At 39.5% G+C, this 27227-nt stretch overlaps 1 protein-coding gene and 1 pseudogene across 1 annotated transcript in view; one reads left to right on the top strand and one right to left on the bottom strand.

The window, feature by feature from the left end:
* The window catches only part of SND1 (staphylococcal nuclease and tudor domain containing 1), a 420688-nt gene that overhangs the window by 222541 nt on the left and 170920 nt on the right, over nucleotides 1-27227 (bottom strand). The window contains exon 12 of the mRNA XM_019452638.2: nucleotides 10976-11076. Coding sequence (XP_019308183.1) covers nucleotides 10976-11076 — 101 coding nt within the window. The remainder of the gene's footprint in view (nucleotides 1-10975; nucleotides 11077-27227) is intronic.
* On the top strand, nucleotides 12804-13121 carry LOC109268855 (bublin coiled-coil protein-like; annotated as a pseudogene).

The raw sequence follows: 27227 nt of genomic DNA, 5'->3' as shown, positions 1-27227 counted from the left end.
AGAAAGCAGATGGGATCTGATTGGTGGAGAACTGGCAGCACCCCAAGGGCCTTTATTGACAAAATACAAAGCACCACAGCGAGGAGACTTTGGGAACATCATCTGAGCAATTAATCAGGACCTTCATTCAAAAGAGCTGGATCAGCCAGCCTCTTTCCTGTCCCTATGATGCCCACGAAGTTATTAAGAGCAGAGGGTTCTGACCCTTGGCAAATACCCAAGAAATAATCTACCGGCAAGTAGAGGCATTTCTTAAATCACTACTTTTATGTGTGTTCCTGAATAGTTCACAATCCAGGAAACCACCTAAAACTCCTCGACAAACAGGGCTTAAGAAGAAAAACTGGATTATGGGCAGACTACTTAAACCCAGTGGAAGTTTCTAGTCCAAGTACTAGCAAAAACAACCCTAATATAAACAGGGCTACAGTTAAATATCTAATGGCAGAGTAGCCTTAAACCCCAGGGCTCTCCATCTAGAGGGGCTTTGTTTCCAATAGACACCATTATAATCACAATATAAAATCTGAATCAAGCTGTAGACTTCATTAATCCACCGTCAAAGACTGGAAGAAGAGTCTTCACAGCTTTTCCAACTACCCTTGCAGGGTGCTATCAAGGTTAACCAAGCAGAAAGCATAAAGGTTTCTGAAGACACTAAAGCAGTCATGACTTACACCAAAGGAAAACACTGTTGTAGATTTCTCAACTTCACATTCTGAGATTTTTCTTTGTATAAGTCTCTGTATTGTTAAAGCTCTCACTTTAAATGTGAGAAGGCTTACCCCTTATAGATTCAATATTTTAAACTATATGGGAATATTGTTTCTACACCAACACAATTTCAACATTATGCCAGTAAGAGTCCCCAGATTACCAAGGTCATGTATAGGACAAGTCACTTCACAGAAACACAGGTTCTTAGAACAGAAGGTAGGTGACTTAACTGGCAAAGGACCTCTGCTGGAGGTTGTAGCCTTAAGAAGTGCAGAGGCACAGCATCTGACACGGTCAGACAAGCACAACACATCCCCTTCTCACCTCACCCAGTCAAGTACACGTAAGCTCTTTACCAGCCAAGGAACTCAGCGTTTGCTTTGACAATTTTAGCGGGGTCTGAAAATTGCCTGTTTCTTCTACGTTCCAGGTCCAAACACTTTCAGGCACCCCAAAGGAGGGCTGCCTCTGATACTTCCTTCTCACCTATGTCCTTTCATAAAGAGATGCCTTGGGGAAGCAGGTAAATACACCTACAGAGGCACACCATGCCAACTCCCATCTGGTCCTTCCTGCATACATATAAATCAAGGCTCCCCAAATATTTGAGGATTTATGAGAGAAATGGAACAAAATAAACAGAACAATTAGTCATGGGGGATAATCCAATGGAAGAGGGTTTTTAAAAATTGTTTAAATGTTCATTTATTTTGAGGGGGGTGAGGGGCAGAGAGAGGGAGAGAAAGAGAATCCCAAGCAGACTGAGTTATTAGTATACAGACGGACATGGGGATTGATCCCACAAACTGTGAGATCATGACCTGGGCCGAAATCAAGAGTCAGACGCTTAACTGACTGAATCACCCAGGTGCCCCAGTTTTTAAATTTTGAAATAATACTCTCAGAGACAGAGAAAGTATTATGTTCATGGACTAAGAACAGGCTGCTATTAAAACACTTCACAAAAAATTTTAATATGAACGCTGAAATAAACAATTAAAATAAGCTAGGTTAAGAGAACAGTCTCTGTAAATTTCATAGCAGAAGAAATCATTTCAGTTTTAGAACTACCAATACATTCCTGATATTTAACACAGTACTTAGTACATACCAAGCATTTTATAACTGCTTGATAAATGAACTAATGAGTAAGTAAATGAATGAGATGAATGAATTAAGGGTGCGTGTGAGGGAAAATATGCATGGCTGGTTGGTTAAGCAATCCAAAAGATAACATTGAAGACAGTTCCTTCTATATAGAACAAAATGCAAAGGAGGTCTTTAAAAAACGAAAGAAAATTTACACATATATGAAGCATAAGATACAATACTGATAGAATTTCCGGAGTCAGAGTCAAAAGAGAGAGAAAGAAAATAATTCAAGAAAGAATAGGAAAAAAATCTCCAAGTTGAAGGAAGACATGAGTGTTTTTGGCCCACTGAGTATGCAGGAAAAAGGACACACTAGAAATGTTTTAATAAATTTTCAGAAAACCAAAGATAAACAGAAAATTGTAAAAGCTTCCAGAGACTGAAAAAAAAAAAAAAATGGAGATTTAAAGGAATGGAAATTGAATTCTCATAAACACTGATAAAGCAATAGAACAACGTGCTTTCATAGCTCTTGGGAAAACAGTTTTGAAGCTAGAATTTCATACTGAAACTAGCAATCAGGAATATGGACAAAATTAAGACATTTTCAGACATGCAGAAATTCAGAAACTTTACCACCCACACATGTAAAATCAAGGTTCTTCACCAAATGAAAAGGGAATACAACAAAAAGAAGGAACTGAGATACAAGGGGCAGGTGCATATGAAGAAGCCCAAAATGGAGAAAGAGATGGACACACACACATCAGAGACACACACACACGGAATTCACTCATCATTTCCCTGGGGATATAATGACACAGGATTTCTTTGTGTGTGTGTCTTCTCACGCTATCCTACTTGAACCAACTTAAAACTGTTATGCAGGGGTAGGTGGAGGGTAAAATTTTTGGATCAACTTACAAGCAAAGCTTAGAAGACAATTACACTGACAGAAGAGAAAACAATAAATGCAAATAAATCTGAAATAGAAAAAATTTTTTTATCTTTTTTAAAATGTTTTTTAACATTTATTTATTTTTGAGAGAGAGAGAGAGAGAGAGAGAGAGCGCGTGAGCAGGGGAGAGGCAGAGAGGGAGACACAGAATATGAAGCAGGCTCCGGCTCCGAGCTGTCTGCACAGAGCCCAACCTGGGGCTCAAACTCACAAACCATGAGATCATGACCTAATCCAAAGTCCGATGCTTAACCGACTGAGCCACCCAAGGGTGCCCCTTGAAATAGAAAAACTTTTAAAAGGAATGAGGAGTCAGAAAAAGGTAGCATTCTAACTCTGTAATCTTTCAGAGGGGGAAATACTCTGTAAAGTTAATCAGAAACAGTAACTGAACTTTATAAAGTTCACTAATGGTAAAACTTAAATAATATAACAAAATTGGGGGTTCAAGGATGGAAGTAACAGTGCATTCAAAAATATTCATCTTTTAGGTAAGGAAGTAAATACATATGGCTTAAACTCAAACATTTTTTCATTGAAAGTTATAAGGATAACTGGTCCAAGAGTGAAAAGCAGACACTGCAAAGAAGTTAGCGTCTATACTTCTATGCAAGCATCTCTGGGAGGCAGTGGGGAAAGTCAGCAGTGCTTTAAGCCCCAAAGCGAACATGCAGCAGGATGGGAACCACAGGGGAGCTGTCAGCATTCACAGAGCTGTACGTACACTGAATGAACCAGGAACTATAATGTGAGGAGGAAAAGGGCAGATGGGTGCCAGTGAGTAGTCACTCTAGCATCTCATTTTGTCTATTGACAAAATGACTTACTGATTCATCTAAAAACGATATAAAGAAGAACTATGTTTCATTTTATTTTATCCTATTTCTGAGCAGTAAAGTCTCTACAAGTCCCTGGCAAAACTGAACAGAAAACAACATTTTCAGGCACTGTTTAAATAAAGTCACTTGTGTTCCTTAACGCAAAACTACATAAACAAGGTTCTGAGGGCAGCAAAGCCAGCGAATACCCACAAGGATGCTTGAGGCTGCACGAATCAGTGCCAAGAAATCCCAAGAAAGAAGAGCATTTGGGAGAACCTCATCGGGTGCAACTGTTTGTTGCTTCATTCGTTGCTATATTCCCAGTGCCCGGCACCCAGTAGGTGTTCAAATATTCCTTGAAGGAATAAACACAAATCTACTGTTCTTGGTAGACAGGTACAGGGAAAACACAGAGCTGAGCAATGGATTCTGCTGATTCAGATGATCCAAGGATTCTCTCACGAAAAGCTTAACTGAACTTCCATATAGAGATGAAGATAATACAGTAAACTGAAACCAAGAGGTCTTTAAAGGAATAACATTTGGTAGCATGAAATTTCCATAGATAGCCACAAAACATATGAGAGAGTGATCTGTCTGAAACTGAGTATTTTCCTGATTCCCACCCTACCCCCATTGCAATAGGTAAGGTCCTTCTTAAAGTGCTTTTATGAACCAGTCTCTTAAAATGATCACTATACCTGACTGAGCTAGCAGGAGACAGACCCAGTTATTCAACGATTTCTTTCCATGGTATTCTAAACTAAATGCCACAGAAGCTTCCAGTGTCTTCAGGATGGTGGATAGACATACTTCTACCAAACACAGCAGAAGCAATTACACAAATCAAACAGCCTATGAGCTCCAGTAAACAATCTAACATATTTTTAATTGGGGGCGGGGGAGGTTAGGTGTTTCTAATTAAAGGCCCCAGGGGGACCCTTATTCTGATGTGTCCCTTTTCCTTCATAGCAGGAAAAAATGGGGGGTAAAAAGCCCCCAATAAATCTGATAAAGTATAAGGAATAAATCTTGAGAAAAGGGCTGGCAACCAGACAGTTTCTACCTCATGGCCCAGTCAGTGACATTAATAAGGTCTCCGCACTTCTTCAGGCGCTAAAAGAGTGCCTTCGGGATGGTGCAGGCAACTCTTAAGTCAAAACCCTAGTCCCGAAAATAGGGTTTCAAGAGGCCACTTTCTTCCTATGTTTAGCCTGAAAGTCAGATATTAGTATGTTTTAAGATTTGAAAACTCAAGAGAGAGGAGGTTTGGTCTGATTGTGAAAGCCTTAAAGCTACAGAACTCAAGCCAGAAACGCTGGGGATTATAGGACACTTAATTCTACTGTGGCCGAGGAAAACCAAACTAGGATTAGAAAAGGATTATTCTAGAAGAAGGACAAGACCTGACTTCAAGCTTCAGTCACTTAATAGAACACTTGAAGAAAGAAGTATTCCTGCGAACCAGAACCAAAGCCATAGAAAACCAGAAGCAGAAGTCTCATTCGCTACAAGTCTGACTGTCTGGTTTATAGAAATCTAATAACGGATGAGCTCTATCTAGGAAGAATCCAAAGAGACACAAAAAAAGTTCACAGGATGGCTTTGAGGCTGCTGGATGATAGTCACTAGAACAAAGCGGTAACTAAGATGTCCCAAGCCCAAAAGATCTTCGACAATACCTCTGGCAGCAAGGCCTCATACTTGTGTGGACATCAAGGGAGCAGTGCCTATGCAAGATTCAAAGACAGCACAAAGGCAGTGCAGGAAAGCAGTAGAGGGAAACATGGTTTCAAAAAGAATGTCAGGGAAAAAATCACCCCCCCCCTCGCCGCCAAAATGACATTGTACAAAAACAGGCATTTTCCAACTATTCCTATTGTACGCTTCCATCTATATGCCATTCTTTACTTTCCAAAAACAGGTCATGTCCACGGTCTCCTACCATTGTGAAATACTTCACATAATGGAAACCACTGGGAAGTATCTTAGTGGTACTGCATTTGCTGGACCCGTTACAATTTTCCAGGGTTGGAGTGGTGATAAGTATTCATGTGAGTATGTGAGGTTTAACCCCCTAAGTTATATATTTTAGGTGCCCCCTTATAAACGTGAAAAAATTTTAAGACCTTTCTTTGAAAAGGTGACATGCAGAAAGAAGTGAGCAACTAGTTAATAGATTCTCATATGCGTTCGCCAAATTGGAGCTCCAAGTAATTGGGAAGTCCAGCACAAGAAAAGGTCACCCCAGAAAAATCTCACTCTTCAAGAAGGCTCTGACAATAAAGAAAGAATGAGATTTTAATCACTGAAGCTAATTACATAGAAGACTAAATCACAAGAAGAGTTATTTAAGTGTCTTAAATACAATAAAAAGTAATTAACAGGAAGCGCCATCTTGACAGCTTCATGTCACAAACCAGGCCTAAAAGGCTCAGCTAATTCCCAGCCCGGGAGCCAGAGAATGAGAAACAACTCGAAGTTTGATCTTTTTATTTTTTATTTAAACTGTTTTGATTAACAGATAACAACTCTTGCCAACTCTACAGTGAAGTTAATCAAGAAAAAAATGTTAATCTATTAGAGGAATGATGAACCTCGTTTCCATTGATTCTCTAGAGGGCAAGAGATGGGAGCAGAAGACGGTCACACCAGAGGTGCCTCACAGAGATCCTGTGACTCAACCTCCTCTCATACACCAAAAAGAAAAAGAAGGACTAGACCGAACCCTGTTGAGGATACAGACAATTCACACACTTTAGCATGTGAAATACACTTAAAAATCTGCTTTGAAATAACTGAGAGCGACTCCATCTCATCTGCCTCCTTCTCCTCATTACCCTACGATCAGCAGCTTGAGAGAAGCTCTTCCACAGCCAGAGCCCAGCTGATCTCTTGAATAACAGGAAAGCCTCTAGATGTTAAGAAAGCCCACATGTAGGTGTATAAGCCTACAGAGGATAATTCTACATTGTAACAAGTTTGAACAAAGACTGTCTTTCCCAGACAGCATTACTACAGGAGCTCCCCTAACCTTCCCTGAACTGACCCACAAATTCTAGGATTTCAGCTGATGCCAAACAGAATGACTGAGGACCACTCAGACACCTGTGCACTTCTGTCCCAACCTGTTGAGCCATTTGTTTCTGTCTGCAAAACTATATATACTGGTTATGCTTCTTATTTTTAATTATGTACTTCATCAAATATTTTGTTAATTGAAATATGAGTACACAAAAAACATGTGTTTATGAAAACAGCTGAATACTTTGAAAAGGTTCAATAAGATGAACGGCTTTAAAATGGTTGCAGGGGCGCCTGGGTGGCGCAGTCGGTTGGGCGTCCGACTTCAGCCAGGTCACGATCTCGCAGTCCATGAGTTCGAGCCCCGCGTCAGGCTCTGGGCTGATGGCTCAGAGCCTGGAGCCTGTTTCCGATTCTGTGTCTCCCTCTCTCTCTGCCCCTCCCCCGTTCATGCTCTGTCTCTCTCTGTCCCAAAAATAAATAAACGTTGAAAAAAAAAATTAAAAAAATAAATAAATAAATAAAAAATAAAATGGTTGCAAAATAAATGAGGGGGGTGTAAATCACAAAAATCTAGGGTTTGATAATCAGTGTTTTCAAGTACTCCTTTTTTATTAATGTTTATTTATTTTTGAGAGAGAGAGTGCAAGCAGGGAAGGGGCACACAGAGAGGGAGACACAGGATCTGAAGCAGGCTCCAGGCTCTTAGCTGCCAGCTTCTAAAAAGGAAACTCCTTTTAAGAGTTTCTTTTAGAAACTCCTTCTAAAAAGGAAACTGTGCAATTTTTCATGTTATCAAATAGTTGATCTACTCTTCCCATGTATCAAAGATTCAGAAATATATGCACATTTTAATGCTTAAAATGAAATGAAAGTATTTTAGATTAAAAAAAAATTCCTTCTCAGGGCACTTGGGTGGCTCAGTTGGTTAAGTGTCACTCTCTTAATTTTGACTCAGGTCATGATCTCATGGTTGGTGAGATCGAGCTCCACATTGAGCTCTGCGCTGACAGTGTGGAGCCTACTTGGGATTCTCTCCCTCTCTCCCTGCCCCTCCCCTGCTCATGCCTTCTCTATCAAAATAAATAAATAAACTTAAAAAAAAATCCCTTCTCTAGCCAATGTTTTTGAATAGTTAACCATTACACTCAGAAGACTGTTAGTATACCTAAATTCTGAATAGAAGCTGAGTATTTGAACATTATTATTTATTCATACAACTTTTGTACAATTTTATTTGGATTGACTGCCAAAGTACAGAAAATTCAGAAAAATAATAAAACACAATCAAGGCAAAGGGAAAATAAAGAGAAGCTATGAGTACGACTGAAACATAAAAAGTGTAAGAAGCATTAAAATGTTCATTTTCCAGGCATGACCTATCTTTAAGCAATGATGTCCCAATAACCAAACAAAAAATGAAAACTATCTAATATAACTTTTCCAGTACTGATTACGTAACAACAAACTCAGGGCTCAACAGAAATAAGTGTCCCAGGTAATGAGACATCTAAGTATTCCTGTTATGCTTCATAAAGGGACACTCTGCAATACAATAAATAATTCAAAAATTTATTGAAACTCCTACCATATGTTGAATACTAAGACTACAAAAGGGAATGTAAATGACAAAAATCCCTATCTTCAGGGAGCTTACTGTCTAGTGAGAGTTTCTCTCCAAAGTATCAGTAAATCTCAGTTATTTCCCCTGAATGCACACCAGTAACTGCTTCACAAAGTCTAGTTAGTAGAAACAACTCTATAAAGTAACTCATAATGCTTTCCAGGCACCCTGCTTAGGGTGATCTTATCCAAGGAGACAATTAAGGGACCCAGAAGAATCGACACACTGGTCAATACTTTGGTAAATCATACAAAAATAGTACTTTTTATATTCCAGTTACAAGAACTGAGAGGTAAAGTCAAGGTTATCATCTCTGCCAAGAACCTGAAGTACAGACAATCTTTCCTGTCAATTAAGACCAATCAACTTGTGGGGGCACCTGGGTGGCTCAGTCAGTTGAGTGTCTGACTTGGGCTCAGGTCATGATCTCACAGTTAGTGAGTTCAAGCCCCACATCAGGCTCTCTGCTGTCAGCATGGAGCCTGCTTCCAATTCTCTGTCCCCTCCTCTCTCTGCCCTCCCCAACCTGTGCGCGTGCGCATGCTTTCTCTCTCCCTCAAAAAATAAACTTAAAAAAAAAGAAAGAAAAAAAAAGACAATCAACCTGTGTTGACCAACCAAATCGAAAAAAAGGCTGATAACTTTTTTTTTTTTAATTTTTTTTAACGTTTATTTATTTTTGAGACAGAGAGAGACAGAGCATGAACAGGGGAGGGTCAGAGAGAGGGGGACACAGAATGTGAAACAGGCTCCAGGCTCTGAGCTGTCAGCACAGAGCCCGACGCGGGGCTGGAACCCACGGACCGCGAGATCATGACCTGAGCCGAAGTCGGCCGCTTAACCGACTGAGCCACCCAGGTGCCCCAAAGGCTGATAACTTCTTATGAAGGCTTCATTACAGACCAAAACCTTGGCTAGAACAGTCACTTAGCCTTTGTAGAGAGACATGTTAGCCTGAAGGAGTAATCTCCAACAAAGTCAAGATCAACACAGTTGAAACCTCAAGGTGTCCTGGCATGGAGCATGCCCATAATACCCTACTATGGAATTTTTAAACTAGCTGTTTCAAACTGTCCTGTATTAAAAAAAATCCCCATAACACACTCAGAATATGTAAATTTTTGAGAGAGAGTGCATGCACATGGAGGGGCAGAGGCAGAGAGAGAATCTTAAGCAGGCTCCACAACAGCAAAGAGCCTGACACAAGGCTCGATCTCTTGACCCTGAGATGATGACCTGAGTCCAAGTCAAGAGTCAGACGCTTAACCGACAGAGCCACCACCCAGGCATCCCCAGAATATGTAATATTTAAGCAGTGTAAATTTACTTTAAAAATACACCTCAGTGCTAACTAAATGAAATAATCCACTTTAATGGATTGCTGAAATGAATGGAAACCATCTACCAAAAATAAAGGTGTGCATTTCTACAGTAGTGATGCTTTTGTTTTTACCAGTAATTAGATAATAAGAGCTGTTATCTACTGAGGTGATTCCTCGTGACAGTTAAAATTTTAACATATAAGAATACTAACTTTCCAGCTCTCCATAGTAGAGTAGCATGCACGTAACTCCTAAGAAGTGGTGACAAAGTGGCAATAATCATTACTGCAAGTTAAACAGGCAGAAAAATGACCAAACTATGTCCTAGTCTCTCCCATTTCAAAATCATCTTATTTGTCAAGATTCTGCTAACAAAACATGTCACTTGTGATGGTGTTAAGGTAATGACAACAAAATCCTATACTGAGCTCCTCTCCACGAAGTCTCTGATGGTTGTGTGAACAGTAATGTTTACATAAATACAGGAGTGATAACAATGGCTAAAAAATAATTATTTTCAAGCGTGACAGCACGGATGAGCAGAGAAGGCTCCTATTTGGTAGGAGAGTTTCTAGAAGGTAAATTAGCTACAAGGTCCTCTCTTTCAGAAGAATGCTGTGGCTTAGAGGTGTTTCTCCTAATGGGCTCCATTGTACTTTCAATAAGACAATCCCTGTTTTGAGAAGAAACCTATTCTTTTCTTCTCCTCCACTATACCCCCGTAAAAGAGAAGAAAAATACCAGTTTGGTAACAAACAGCATTTAAGATTGTTAACTAGAGATGGAAACAATTATCATGCTGGTGTATTTTATGCAGAGTAAGAATTACTACTGGGGGCATGGCCCAGCAGGCTGCACGCTTCCTTCTTCCCCCATCAGATACCTCCCTTTAAAAACTGTTCATCAACCAAGTTCCCAAGAGACTCTGGAATATAACAGGATACAGCCAGCACAGAAGAGAAAGAAAGTCCCCATCATCTACTGATTACAGACATCTATATAAAGAAAATGCCCAATGAACTCTTCTTTTTCTTCTTCTTCCCCTCTCCACCCCCCCTTTTCTGGTCCGTAATTGAACTTCCTAAACTAATGTGCAGATAATTTTTCTACCTAATGTCAGATAGTACCTAGGGCCTGACTGACACTCAATAAATGGCATTATTAATAGTAATAATATATGCTACATAGTGCCAAGCACACAGAGCCCAATAAATCTTAAATGACAATAATGAAAGAATATGATTAGCTAATGAATGATTATAAAATGCTTTGCAAATGTAAAGTGCTACACAGACATAACAATTATAAACCACTGTGTTAAGAGCAACAGAAAGGAAATGAGGGAGGATAGGAAGGAGACACTTAAATGAGCACAACTCGTAGCTGTGGTTGAGCCCCTGCCAGTTACAACACTCACATTCCTCCAATGGTAACGGTGGCACATGTCCGCTCTGAAAAGGCAGGCACCGTCTCTGTGGCTGGGCTGGCTGGTCTAATGTAGTCCACAGTCACATTGACCTGAAAACAGAGAAGCAAGGGAGTTTAGGCTGAGAGTTTGCAACACAGCTCACTAGCAGTCAGGTGGGCCTGCCCAGTTGTCAAGGATCACCTCACTCAGTTTTTCTGGGATTAACATTTTAAAAAATAACAATTAAAAGATAGCTGAACCACAGGCTGGGAGAAAATATCTGCAAAAGTCTTTATCTGACAGAGGACTGTGAAACAAGATATGCAAAGAAGTCTTAAAATTCAACAGTGAGAAAATGGAACAACCTGATTTAAAAATGGGCCTAAGACCTGGATATCTCACCAAAGACCTTCAGAAGGCAACGATGCTCTACATCACCTATCACTCGGGGAATACAAATCACAACACTGAAGAGCTAGAGCTACATCAGGACTGCCAAAATCCGAACACTGACAACAAATGCCGGTGTGGCTGTGGAGGAGCAGAAGTTCTCATTCATGGTTAATGGGGATGCGAAACAGCACAGCTACTTTGAAAGGCAGTTTGGTGGTTTCTCACAAAACTAAACATATTTTACCATATGTTCCAACTATCACATGCCTTGGTATTTATCCAAATAAGCTGCAACTTATGTTCATGCAAAAACCTGCATAAGCATGTTTATAGCATCTTTACTCATAACTGCCAAAATTTGGAAGCAACTAAGGTGTCCTTCAGTAGATGAATATATAAATTAACTGTGGTACATCCAGATAAAGGAGTATTATTCGGCACTAAAAAGAAAGGAGCTATCGTGGTATGAAAAGACATAGTGGAATCTTAAATGCATATTACTAAGAGAAAGAAGCTAACCTGAAAAAAGCTACATATCATATGGTTCCAACTATGTGACATTCTGGAAAAGGCAAAATGATAAAGACAGTGAGATCAGAGGTTGCCAGGGGATAGAGGGAAGAGACAGGGAAAAACAGGAAAGGCACAAGGGGATTTTTAGGGCAGTGAAACTGTTCTGCATCATACAATAATGATAGATACATACCATTATACCTTTCTCAAAATCCATGGAACGTGGAATACTGAGAGTGAACCCTAAAGTTAAAATACGGTCTTTAGCTGATGATGTATCAATGTAGGTTCATCAGTTGTAACAAATGTACCACTTTGGTGGGGGATAATGATAGTGGGGAAGGCTGTGTAGAGGTAGGGCATATATGGGAACGCTCCGTACCTTCTATTTTGCTATGAACTTAAAACTGCTCTAAAAATTTAAAAAAAAAAAAAAAAAGGTTAACACCAAAAGAGAAAGTCAAATGGCAAAACATTGAAGGTCCCACGGAAGTTACACTTGACAGAGAAGAGGTTGGCCATATTCCTGCAGGACTCCTAGATAACATTATGTAAAACAGTTCTTTAACCTTTTCAACACCCCTGATGATCTGCTTTTTTTTTTAATATGAAATGTCTCTACAGAAAAACTGCACATAATTTCAGTCTACCATAACTACTCTAGAACCAAGTTAAGAAACATTAAGGAGAACAAACAAGATGACAATCACAAGGATGCTTGGGACTGGTATCACTGCATGTAGATAAAATGACACAGCTAACTACACTCAGTACCAAGAGCTGCAGTTAGGAAGTTTTGAGGGGGAAGGCTTGAAGGCACCAGAAAATTTTTTTAATTTTGAAAAAAAGATATGCATACAAACAGTTTAGGGTGGCCCCACATTCCATCCGACCCCTCTACCTTCAGCCGGGCATGGCACATAAGACCACAATGTCAGGACCCAACAGGGAGCTGGGAGCGCCAGTGGAGGCAGGTGCAGAAGGTGAGGACAATGGCAGAAATATGCTGCCATTAACTCCACCTTGGACCAGATCCAACTCCTGTCTGGACCACCTGGAGGAGAAGGACCACCTCGACAGCTGCCTCCAGAAGCTACCTGAGTCCATCTGGCAGACACGCCCTGAGTTCCAGACACAACTCGGGTAGGCTCCTGGCAATGTCAGTCCCTCGGCCCTGGGAGCCCCCACCCAAACCCAGCCCTGCCTCCTTGGACTAAGCTCTGGCCTGGGCACTCACCACCTGGCTTAGATACTCCTTTAAGGGCTTTCAGGCCCGCTGGTGGGTCTACCTGCCTGAGCCACTCCCCACCACCTGACATCCCTTCCTGGGGTCAGGTGTGGGCCTGCTACCCACATGCCTTGCCTGCCTGCCTGACCAATTCCAGGGCACTCCCCACTCTGTCCAGGCCAGGTCTTGAGTGTCCTCATTAAATGAGTCTCCAACACCAAAAAAGTGAACAAACACAACAAAGAGATTAGGAAGCTAGGAACCTAAAATGAGAAAGTTGTTTAATCCTAATAGACAATATATGGATACAGACACACGGAGCAATGATCTTTCTTTATGAAAACTTTTAAGAAGAAGAAACAAGTATGTGGTGTCCTTTAACAAACATACAGGGTCTGGTTTATAGAATTAAGATATATACCTGGTTTTGGCCATGGCCAAGGTTTACACATCTGCACCGAAAATACATTGGATCAAGCATCCTGAAGCCATCCTCACAGTCAGAAAGTCCAGAATCTTGTTTTCTAAACATGTCTTTAGTTCTCACTGATCAGCTCGAAGACAGCATATTGCATAGACCTCAAGTTCAGCTCAGTGCTGGTGAGCACCATTAAAATCCTTTCAATCTGTCTGTTCCTCAAAAACTCATTTTAAAAATGAATACGGAAATTTTGAAAAGGACAGCTGCCTCAAAATTCGGACTGTCAGATCACTCACTTGAATGCTCCATCTAATAACGGTTTAAAAGCAACAGGGAGCCCTACTGGAGAGAAAGCCAATTAAGGGCTGAAGGTAAGGTAAATCTTTCTTATGAGAAGTGCTGTCATAATACAACAACAGAGACAAGAAGAAGATATATAGAAGACTCCTAAAGTCAGTTGTATACACTGGAATTACTTCTAGGTCTCATCAACTTGTCGAAAGCTAAGTAGACAGGTAAATGTGAGGGATATGATCAGATGGGAGCAGGGCAGGATGGGTTCTAACAACTAGTACCTCCAACAAAGAGGGGTTTTTTTGTTTTTTGTTTTTCCCAACAAAGAGGTTTTAATAGTTTCCCTGTATGCAGCTGGTGAGAGTTAATACAGGCCAAGGACAAGCCAAGGAATGACAGGCGCTACAAAAATTCATCCAGAAGGCCATATGAGTAATGCTGATGATGTTGGGGGAGGGGGGGACAGACGGGGGGGGGGAGTGATGGTAATGATAATAAAAACGAACACCTGACCATCTTCCAATTCAGAAGGCCAAAAGGCACCCTATCCCAAAAACAGTCTTTCAGGAAAATTAAGTGGGAAGACCAAACAAAACTTTAATCCTCAATAACCTAAAGAATTAATAATTATATTCATCTCCCAATTTTTTCCTTTATCTAGAAAAAGAACTGAAAATACGAGATTAAAGAGCTCATTGGGGAGGCAACATTATTAAAGTAAATCTCAAATACAAATGAAGCCCTGAGAACAGCCCACAGCCAAGACACATACCTGCAGGCAGCTATGACAAACCAAGATTTAAAGTCAATGTGTAATTAGCATTTATGTCCCTCTCCTGTGGATACCGAGATCTATTTCTCTACCTTGGAGCCATCTCTAGATACTCATCACTGACTTGTCAATCACTTGAAAAAGAGCCACAATTTCAACAGTTTCAATCAAAATTGTAAATCTTAGCAAGGTCTTTAACTGAATAAAAGATAACCTGAGTTTTGTGCTTGTGGGTTGAGTACATACGGAACGGCAGGAGTTAAAAAGTAGCAGGTGAATGCAGACAGGTTCCTCATTTTTCAAGCGAAGGTACTCCTAGAATGTTTAGTATACAAGTATTTTACATGTTCCTAACACAAAGGGCCTGATCTCTGATCTTGGAGCAATGACTCCAAGGAGCCCTAGGCTCTTGCTTGGTTCTGTTATAAAAGAGTCCCATCCCATCTTTGGGTCCCCCTTTTTCACCTGGAAAATTAAACCACTGGGTTAGAACTCTAGAGTATCACTCAACTCTCGGATTTCAAAAGATAACTTAGCCAGTTATGGTGTATACTATGGTGTTTTCTTGGACCTTTGTAATTCCTACCTTACCTTTACTACAGTAAACTGGAACACATAGATTGTAAGCTCCAGGAGAAGGCAGGCCATGCCTTTTACTAAAACTGTTGTTACAGGGCCTGTACAGTGGCTGGAGGGCATACTGTAAACAAACATCTGTTGTGTGAATGGATATATGTAGTCAGGAGCCCTTTCAGACAGAAAATTCTAAAGAACACCTTTGAAATGAGAAGGTTCAGTTTTGAGGACCACTTTGTCAAGTTGTTGACCTTTCTGGGGTTTTATATAACAAATTGCCTGGGTGGCTCAGTCGGTTAAGTGTTCGACTTCGGCTCAAGTCATGATCTCATGGTTTGTGGGTTCGAGCCCCGCATCTGGTTCTGTGCTGACAACTCAGAGCCTGGGGCCTGCTTTGGATTCTGTGCCCCCTCTTTCTCTCTGCTTCTTCCCCACTCGTGCTCTGTCTTTCGCCCCCTCTCAAAAATAAACATTAAAAAAAAATTTTTTTAATAAAAAAACAAAACGTGGGGGAGAAGAGTATTTTGAAATCGGATGAAGCTTTAATCACAGCCCCTCCTCTAACAGGTTAAGTAAGCAAAATACATGTAGTTTCCCATATTATTGGTTTCTCAAAGATGTTTTCAAAGAAAAGCAGGTAATCTAATTTGATTCATCCTTAGTCCATTAGATTGTGGAATTTTCCTTCAAAGGAATTTCAAGGACCTTTCAGAGGAATGAAGATGAAAACTTAAGACGAAATTTAAATCACAACCTTATAAAGTATGGAAGTAATTTAGTTCAACAGAATAGCTTTGGGCCACACCTAAAGAATTCTGAGGATCTATGGATGTGTATTCTTCATACATCTGATCTCTAAAAAAATCAAATTACCAAAGACCTTCACAGGCCTTATGATGGTGATAATGAAATGACAAAATGACAAAATCTGAACTATGTATAAAGGATAAAGAAGGGAGAAAAACAACTGCATATCTACAACATTTCGAGGTCACAGCCTGAGTTTAGTATTAATATAAGGCTGTTATATAAGGCTCTTTTGCATAATTACCATATAATCCCGCCCACTATTCCACACAGCCAATCATAAATTCACAAAGAGCCATAATAAATACCCTGCCTCTGGAAATAAGCTCTTAAATGACCCATCACTCTCATGACAGAATTTCCAGGTAGTTATGAAAAGCTTCTATGAACCCCAGAAAAGACAATATCATCATCTGGGCAAGTCCAGCTGATGCACCTGGGAGAGAAAAGTAAGTAGAACACTATTTTATACAGCTTAAATAGGAGCATGGACTCTGGAGTCACCAGGCTGCAAAGGTTTGGTTCCCAGCAATTCTACATAAGAGCTGTGTGAATTAAGATAAGTTACCTAACTTCTCTGTGCTTCAGTTTAACATGGATAACTCTGCCTACCTCACAGTTACAGGAAGAAATGCATTCGTATACACAAGGCATTTAGAACACGGCCGGATTCCGAGTAAGCTCTATGTGTCAGTTATGTTCAGATAAACACGTACTGATTTTCTTAGAGGAGAGCCTGGCACAAAGTAAGTGCTAAATAAGTGTATGTGAGATAAATAAATACATGAATACATACATATATGCATAAATAAGATGCATGTTGACTGAAATCATTAGACTACTGAAATCATTAGGTAGAAAGGCTCAATTAAATATACTTTTCTCCTTAAGGAGCCACAGCAAACAAGAATATGTACTTCATACATATTCATCCCAACTTAGAGATAAGTAGGGCTTATTTTAAAGAATGATACACTATTTTGTATTTATTTACACATTTTCCGGATTAATTTTGCAGGTACCAGTTATTGGAGATTTTATTTACCAAAGATAATTAAAGCAGAGTGTGGGGAATAATCTCAATTAATTAATAGGTTAACTAGAAGTATTTTGAGAGGATACTCCTTGCCTTACTAAATTAGGAAGACAATGAACACAGAGATCAGTCTCCCTTTGCTCTGTATAAAACAGGACCTTCCACAACACTCATCAATATTTATATATTCTTAATCTTCTCTCCGTGCTAAAAACCACCTTATGTATTTATTGTAAAAATCTGATACACATATATTTTTAATTTTGAAACAAATTTTAATCACCCATTCACCTCAATATAGGATGAGCTTCAAAACAAATTGCTAAGGAGTCTCTAGGTCCTGCTTCTGGGCATGCTCTCGGCCTCCCGCCACCACCCCACCCCCAACCCCCAGCCAAGCTACTCAGAGACAAGTGCTTGTGGAGCCACTCAATCCTCATAAGAGGACATCAAACTAACCTTGTCCTAGACAGCACGAGGTCACAAGAAAAACAGTGAATCACAAATGAGAGCAACATATACACATTCACATTTTCTAGTTAGCAACATCGAAAAAAGGAAAAATAGATGAAATTATGTTTAATATTTAACTAACACTGTACAAAACATCCTATCAACAAATAACCAATATGAAAAAGATATTGATATTATTTTCTTTCTTTGATATGAAGTCTTTGGAATCTGCTGTGTATTTTGCAGGTCCAGCACATCTCAATCAGGACCAGGTCCATTCAAGTGCTCGAGAGCCACCCAAGGCTCTTAAGTCGCCACACGGGACTGTGTGAGCCTATACTCTCCCTGAAGGCACAGCAGTCTTAAAGAGGCTAAGGCCTCGTTCCTCTATTATATAATCCTCCCTTTTGTGATTCTTTCTCAATTTTCTCCTGTGAGCTTCTGTTACATTTTATGAATCCCTGTAAACACTCTTAAACCAAATACGAACAAACATGGCATGAAAAACCAGATATAAAAATAAAATGTTTATCCTTCATTTTCTTTTAAAACTGTTACCCGACTAAACTAGAAAGCTTTAGAACTTTCAGTTCCTAAAAAAAATTTCAGGTGGGAGGATAAATTTGTAGAAAGGAAAAAAAAAAAAAACCCTTTAATTTATGACTATCATTGTGAAATCTGTTCTGTATTTGATGAGGGTACTTTTCGGCAACTTCTATCAATTCAATGGCTGAATTTTATTTATCCTCGATTTGCTGACATTAATTCTAGAATTCTTTACCCTAAGAGGTTGGAATTTATTCTAATGGATGGATGGTGCCTAGAAACTCAGGTTAAGGCAATAATCTACTTTTGTGATTAGTATTTCTGCTGAGTATTGATTACTAGAGAGAAAATGATCACTTGGTAGATGAGAACTATTTATTTTTATAACCACAATAAAAAGGCTGAAATTTGGGTCTCATTAGGACATCGCTGAGCTCTGATCTCTCTTAAAACAATTTTTACAAAAGGCCAAACTGGGAAACCTAAACAATTTACAGATATAATGACAAAAAATTATACATCTACACTGCAAAGATAAGGAAACAACAACCCTCCCTTCCTACCTCTCCAATCCAGCCTAGATGTACTGTGTAACACCCCCCTTTGAAATCACCGTAATTAGGTGTTAAGGCTGGTTGTTTATTCACATACATTCACGTGGCTCTCCTCCATCTACAATTACTCTTCCCAACTCCCCCCCACACACCCAGAGTCAGAACTATTGTGAGCATATTCCATTTTCATCAATGGAATGTTAACCTACAGTGCTTACAAACCTCTGTAAGCACAGAGTTGAGGAGCATTCTTATTTGATGTATTTCTGACAAAATGAACTCCTTACCCCCTACCACCTTGCTGGATGGGAAGATGCTTTTATCTATTCTGAGAGGAAAGGTAGAAATCCAGCTTAATACAGGGCCTGTGGAGAGGCTGAGAGTCTCTCCCGACATCAGGCATTCATTTAAGTGGACATCACTGCTTCCTGATAAGCATTCAGTTTGGCAAATATTTAATTAAAAGCATACACAGGCATGAGATCCACATGTACATGTGAAAGCAATACATATAAGGACCCATTTGAGACTGGCAAAGATTACTAGAAGTAGTGATAACAACTTGACAACCATAGTATTCAAATGGTCTCAAAATATTCCTTAGTTTATGTGTGAGGTAAATAATGGGCACATATAAAAATCAGGAAAGTACAGTTTTGACAACTGAAAGTATTTCAAGTAAAACTGATGAGGATCACAGAGAAAAACAGAGAGACTACTATATGAATCGCACAGCTGCTAGTATTTTCATTAATCCTCTGAATCTTCAGTCCTTACAAGCAGGCAATATATGCAAAAAGTGTAATCAGTGTTTGCGCAAACGCTCCATCCTCTTACTCATTACCGTATCATCATATAACTCACCCCCATACCTAACTAGAATGCCATCATATCCCTAACAAAGAACGCTAGGGCCCTAGAAGCAATACCGGAAACTGAACCTCGTGTCTCCGTAAGGCTCTTCTCACTCCTCATCAGAGCTACCATCTCCCACTGCTTTCGTCTGGAGGATGGAAGTCATGTGAGGGTCTTTTTCCTCCCCTGCACAAGTGTCAGTCACAGGCATTGGTGTCCAAAATTTCCAAGGTCAGCAGCAGTCAGGGAAAATTAAATCATTTTGTCCAGAATTCTCCCTGGAGGAGTTCCAGCCACACAAGCAGCACAAATATACAGAGATATGTATGCCTTTGTGTAGAATACACAGTGTCACTCAGTCTTTAAAACAAGAGCTGTACTAAAACCGAGAGGCTCAGGGATACGAAGAAAGAGGATTTGCTTAATGGCATCTGAGAAGAATTACTGGGGGAAAAGAGGGTATTATTAAGACACGGATAAAAACAAAAGGTTACATTTTCCCTGCAAATATACGCCAGTCAATGAAGAAAATGTCTCCACTCACCAAAAGGCCGAACTGGAGAACCTAAGCAATAAAAGTGGGGGCTAACATATTCACTCTGTCAAGACTTCCAATAAATCCCTGTTGCTCTGGAGGCTGGGTGTTGCTTGGGTGAGCAAAGCCAGTACAGAAAAGCCATCCTGCGTTCACTACAGCTCAAAGCACACCCGTTTCTCCAGCATACCCATGAGCTGGCATTTAGGAGTCACTCAGACAAAGGGAAGACATATTCAGGTAAATTAACTAAAGCCCAAAGTTAGAATGGTGAATTGGACTAAAAGAAGTAAGTCATGACCTCCAAGGAGAATTATGAAGAAAAATATAATAATTCTTAAGGAATGCCTGCCAATGGCACAAAGAAAAATAGCCAAAGGATCCAGCTCTTCTGTATTTATATAAATTATTCTTGGTTTTGATGCTAAGAAAAGATTCCAAGATAGAAGTTAACATTCTAGGTCTTTTTCCTTTAGACACACCACCCTCTCCCTGTATTTCACAGAGAAAATAGAGGCCTACTAAATGAAACAAAGTTTCTTGATCAAAGGCACAGCGTGCGCAGAGCAAAGACAACTGAGGTCAATGCCTGAAACTACACACACAGTGATCAGAGACCATCCCGCATGGCGTCTGTGTCCACCTCCAAATTCAGGTCTCTCGATTTGTACTGTAGTCACTGTTTAAAAAAACAAAACAAAACAGTTTATATGCACACAGCCAACTCCCCAGCCCACAAACACAAATACATATTTAGAAACCAGGTGAACATAACAATGAATGATAAACCTAGGTTAAATGCATCATTTGCACACCTGACAGCCTAAATTCACGAAGCTAAGCTCTAGGCAGCTGTATAGACAAAGAAACCTCTGAGACTTCTATTTCCTCAGTCTCCGCTGCTAACGTATCAAGAGACACGAAGGAGAAATATTGCTCAGGTGCCTCAAAAAATTAAAAACAGAATTACCATAAGAACCAGCAGTTCTACTTCCGGGTATATTATTCAATCAAAAAGAATTCAAAGCAGGGTCTCAGAGATATTTCTATCCCATGTTCACAGCAGCATTATTCACAATAACCAAAAAGCGGACGCAACCAAAATGTCCACTGACGACTGACTGGATAAACGAAATGTGGTATATACGTACAATGGGATATTATTCAGCCTTAAAAAGGAAGGGAATTCTGACACATGCTATTATTACTTGGAGGAACCTCAAGGACATTATACTAAGTGAAAAAAGCCAGTCACAAAAAGAAATATTGTATGGTTCCATTTAAATGGGATATGTAGAGTAGTCAAACTCAAAGAAACAAAGTAGAATGGTGGTTGCTAGGTCTAGAGGCAGAAGGGGATGGGGAGGTGTTGTTAAATGGGTACATAGTTTCAGCTTCGCATGATGAAAAGGTTCTGGAGTTTGGTAGTGTTGAGTATTGTCATGCAACCAAACAGTACACTTAAAAATGGTTACAATGATAAATTTTTTGTAATGCCCATTTTACCACAATTAAATGCGTATGGGGTGGGGTGGGGTGGGAGGGGGCTTAGGATTTTCTACTCAAACACATTCCATTAGACCGTAACTTAGCAGCATAAGCCAGGCAAAGGTCAGACAACTCCTATCTCAGACCTAGCTAACTCCAGAATCTCATTTCACATTCCCAGAAAACAGATGTTTACCCAAAGGCAATAATAATGAGAAGTTGTGTCCAATAATCCATTTAAATAAAGGAGAAGTCTCAGGTAGTCATGGACGACAAATTATTCCATGCTTCTTAGGACATAAAATACCTTTATGTATTTTCCTATTTTCTAAAAAGAAGAGCCAATTCAAGCTGCATGTCTAGGTACCACAAGTCTAACTAAATGTTACCTGCTTCACCATTTCTCAGAGGCAGTCACAGAGTAAGACAGAGTAATCTACAGCTCATTGACTTCCTATAAAATTGTCAAATAATTTTGGATGTGTTGTGCTTGGACACATTTCCTCCAGGAGGAATAGACCTCCCTTGGAGAACTGTCAAGTGTACATCTAGACTTCCAGGGAATTTTCAATGTGCCCCACCACAATTTTTCTACCTCTGTCTAGTTCACCCGCTGAATCTAATCACTATTGCCCACGCTTTTATCTAATGAATCTTCAATTTTCATGTGCTTCACTAAGTGGTATTTTCCAACTACTGGCAGAAACCTAAATTGGTATATAACATCTATGGAGGTCAAACTGACAACTGTACTAACACGTATTACAGAGATGTCCTTTGACCCAGCAATTCCACTTTTCGGAATTTAGTCTACAGTAACAAAGATGTATATACAAGTGCCCTGTCCTTTACATTCATGGTAGTTTAGCACAAACACATACTTAAAAGTTATGATCTAACCCTCACAGCAGCCCATCAGTTCCAAGTTGGTAGTGGCCATGGCTATTTTTTCCCTCAGTGTATTACCAGCACTTCTCAATAAATTTCCTATAGCTGTTGAAAACAAGGGAGATCTACATATTCTGCTTTGCAAACATGTCCAAATGAAAAAGCAAATGCTCACTGGAACATATAATACAATCCCATTTGGGGGAATTCAAGACACAGAAACAGAATCTGGAGGAATATACCTAACAAAGGTACAATTATAGGGTACTCCAGATTTTCACAGCACGAATGTCTAAGATTGAAATTTGTAAGGTACATTTGGAAGAGAAAAAAGAATATTAAATTTAAGAAAGCAAATGGCTAGTTGCAATTAAATATACAAAAGAAAATATGTACCTTTATTAACAGAAACAAACAACAAACTGGCCTGCTCATAACCAGATACACTTCAATGCTGAATATCTATTACATCACACTAGTTCCCAGGCTGAGGCCAGAGTCACCGTTCAGTAGCGTCTGCCAACCAATAAGAATTATACAGGGCAGGCTAAACACTATTAGGAGGACACAATCATGAGGGCTTCCGGGTGCCCAGTGGTGTCCTGTTTCCATGGCAGGTGGGCATCACTATCTGCAAATGAACTGCCAACCTCACTGTGAGCTGATAATGATGCTGCAGCCACCACCTGCCTGCCATATGCTTTCTCTACTTGTCACGTAACAAGAAACTGCATTTGGGCATGCTGATCACTGACAAGTCCGATACTACTGGTTGATATCATACCTAACTACCGCCCTCCATATAGCTGAGGAATAGTGGATGAAAGATACAAAATCGTACTCTGCCAATTGACCATTCACTAAGCCCCAGTATTTTTGCAGAAGGCTAACCTGCTATTCTTTCTTTAGTTCTAAGGCCAAGAGCTACTTCTGTCTGAACGGCTATGCCCCATCCCCAGTTCACGTCCTGATCCTATTTCCCATTGGTAAAGCAGACAAGGAGCACAGACTTCCCACTGCAACAAACTGAATTCATTTCCTAAATCGTCACAGTACCGTCAATGAAAACTGATGTCAGCCCATGGGGTTTCCTGTTTTAGTATAATGTCTTGCATAGATTAGCGAAGGCTGTGACATCATGAGCCAACAATTGGTGGTAATGGAACACCGTCTCATAGCAGCAAATAATCTGAAGATAATAAAATATGGTAAAATATGTTCAGTATACCAATAAACTGCCTCGAGTCACTGCCCTATTATACCTTTAACTCCTACATTCATGTCTATAACAGAAAATCTCAAAGTATAAAGCTTGTTATCTACACCTAGGCAACAATCTAGTAACTAGTCTCCAAAAAGGACAGCCAGAGATTTTCAAAACCAAGTTTAGCTGAAAGATAGTGAACATACCAAAATGAATGGAATCAATCACACATTAACCAAATGTCAAACTTAAAAGTGATTATCCAACAGCACTTTCCATGAATTATCAAGTCGTTGCACAAGTATATATTTCCATTAATGAGGGGACTCCTCATACATTTCAGCCGCCTCCCTTACCATCCATCCACTACTTAACTCATTGTATAAAATGCCAACCAGCAAGAGCATCAAGAAACAAATACCAAGTGTTCCTTGTCATTCATTCATCAGCCATTCCACCAACATGCAGAGGTACCTTCTCATCTTTGAGACAGTATACCGATGTAGTGGGTTTTGGTATATTCACAACGCTGTGCAGCCATCACCATTATCTAACTCCAGGACACTTTCATCACGAAAAAAGAAACCCTTTATCCATTAAGCAGCCACTCCCAATTCACTCCTTTCCCCTAGCTCCTGGGAACCATTAATCTACTGTCTCCTTGAGTTTGTCTTTTCTGGACATTTCATATAAATGGAAAACGTACAGTAAATGGTCTTCTGTGTCTTACTTCTTTCACATGGTATAATGCGTTTAATGATTATCCAGGTTGTTCTCTGTCAGTACTTGATGTCTTTTTATGACAGAGTAGATGTACTGTGTGTGTATACCAATTTTGTTTGTCCATGAAGATACACATTTGAGACTGCAGCTATAAAAACAGAAAGTGCATTGAGAACCACTCTAATAAGATTTTATTATGATAGCAATAATCTTAGTTTTTATACCACCATGAAATGGCTTGAGAATCAGTTGAGAGACTAACTGATGCCATTAGCAGAAGACTTATCATTAACCAAAACAGCTAAGGCATCAGAATCAAAACGTATAAGAGAACTATTTTAATTTCCTAACCCATTCACTTCAGAACCTCAACCAAATCCATCTTTTAAAAAAAAGCCACTCTTTCGTCAGGGCGCTTGGGTGGCTCAATTTAGTGTCGGACTCTTGATATCAGCTCAGGTCGTGATCTCACCATTTGCAAGATCAAGTCCTGTGTCAGGTTCTGTGCTGACAGTGTGGAGCCTGCTTGGGATTCTCTCTCCCTCTCTGTGACCCTCCCCTGCATGCTCTTTCTCTTTCAAAATAAACAAACACTTTTTAAAAAGGAAAAAAAAAAAAAGAAATCTTTTGGTGACTAAGTCTCAGGGGATGGTCCAAATGATCAACCAATCAAACAGCCACTTCAGAGGAAAGCAAACTTCCTCACAACAGGTCATTTGCTCAGGACAAACAGTATAACACCACTGTTTAGGATGCCAAAAGATTCTTCCAAAAATTACAATCCCTACAGCTTTTATGTGCTTCTACTTTCCTTGCATACACTCATCTCACTTGAAATGAACTGGACTATAATTCAGGATTCAGGACTCTTACATTTTCATTATTTAGCCTGTTTGCCCACATCCTTGGTATACATAGCAATGCATTTCTCCCTGATGTGTCACGTGTGGCAAATTCTAAATGATGCTCTTCCTATCAGCTGACCCAATGCCTCTCCTGCCTCTACCTCTAAGAGTCCACAGTGGAAAAACTAGTAACAAATTCTTCCTAGCATAGTAGTACAGGAATAAACAGAAAGACCCAATGAACTTTCCTCCATAGTTTTGTATGGGAAGACTTTTTGTTCTTGTGCTACTAAAGAAGTCTCTGGGAATGCAAGCTGGTGCAGCCACTCTGGAAAACAGTATGGAGGTTTCTAAAAAAACTAAAAATAGAACTACCCTACAACCCAGCAATTGCACTACTAGGCATTTATCCATGGGATACAGGTGTGCTGTTTCGAAGGGACACATGCACCCCCATGTTTATAGCAGCACTATCAACAATAGCCAAAGTATGGAAAGAGACCAAATGTCCATTGATGGATGAATGGATAAAGAAAATGTGGTTTATATATACAATGGAGTATTACTTGGCAATCAAAAAGAATGAAATCTTGCCATTTGCAACTACGTGGATGGAACTGGAGGGTATTATGCTAAGTGAGATTAGTTAGTCAGAGAAAGACAAACATCATATGACTTCACTCATATGAGGACATGAAGAGACAAAACAGATGAACATAAGGGAAAGGAAGCAAAACTAATATAAAAACAGGGAGGGGGACAAAACATAAGAGACTCATAAATATGGAGAACTGAGGGTTGCTGGAGGGGTTGTGGGAGGGGGGATGGGCTAAATGGGTAAAGGGCACTAAGGAATCTACTCCTGAAATCATTGTTGCACTATATGCTAACTAATTTGAATGTAAATTAAAAAAAAATTAAAAGAAAAGAAAAAGAAAAGTCTCTATCTCTCCGTCCATGAGATGTCATCCCAAGAACAGGACAGTTGGTTTACTCATTAGATAATTTTTTGAGCTATAAATTAATCTGATCATTGAAAGACCAGCCTAAGAAGGCAGTGATATTTTAAAATATGCTGCCAAATAAAGAATTACCACATAAATTATAGACAACTCCATGGGAAATAAGAACAAAGCCAAAACTTTGAGCCACTCCTGACAGGACCACCAAGATGACAGAACAATACCAACCTCCAAACACTAGAAAACCAGCAATTGAAGTTTCCACCTATCAACAAGACTTTACTGCAACCACTGGCCAAGACCTTCGTGCAAACTAAACTACAGGGAGACTTTTCAAACAATCTCAAAACGATCATCTAAAGTCCAATCACTTAAAGTGTACTTTTGAACAACCAATAGGTGTAGGAAAAAGAAATCAAACTTACTATATTAGAAAAAGAGCAAGTGAAACTCCATATATTTTTATGTGTGTACACAAGCATATACATACACACGAAATCAAACCAAAGAGAAATGCATTAAATAGATTAAAGAACCACACTAAAATTTCAGATTAATTAAGTGCTGAAATAGAGAGGATTGGTCCATAGTATGCTGTCTCTATTTTCTCTGTAAAAGATAAGCCAATATGCATAGGCATGTTTAAATTAAGAGATTCATTTACAAGTAGAATCTGCATTAAAAAAAAAGGGTTATAATTGATAGAAGGCTATAAATTGAGATGCTGTCTCATATCGAATAAAATGAGTATTCTTAGTGACATCTGCTAAAATTCCTGCAAGTAATCATCACGATAGACATGATACAGCAATTAAATCGTTAAAATATTCAATGATAACTATGGGGTACAAAAACCAAAAAAAAAAAAAAAATCCCAAAGTTAGTAAGAAATAGTAGGCATATTTGAGATACTCTGATCTGGAGCAAACAGAAAGCAGAACAGAGAAGAATTAACTGAAGTTGATCTAATAAGCAACTCCCAAATCTAAAAAGAATGAATAAAACCAACTTTTAATAATTCCACTATATATTAGTGATCAATTGACACCTATAACTGAGAACCACTCCCCCTTCACTTTTGCTTCCCTTGAACATTGGGAGAATATTTTGTCCAACTGCTCAGAGGAGGTTGGACAGTAGAGCAGGAGGAAGCTACAATAACATCAAC

Source organism: Panthera pardus, unplaced genomic scaffold (genome assembly GCF_024362965.1).
Source record: "Panthera pardus isolate Hobbes unplaced genomic scaffold, ASM2436296v1 HiC_scaffold_8, whole genome shotgun sequence".
In the NCBI taxonomy this organism is placed as follows: Eukaryota; Metazoa; Chordata; class Mammalia; order Carnivora; family Felidae; genus Panthera; species Panthera pardus.
This window is presented reverse-complemented; position numbering and strand designations above follow the sequence as displayed.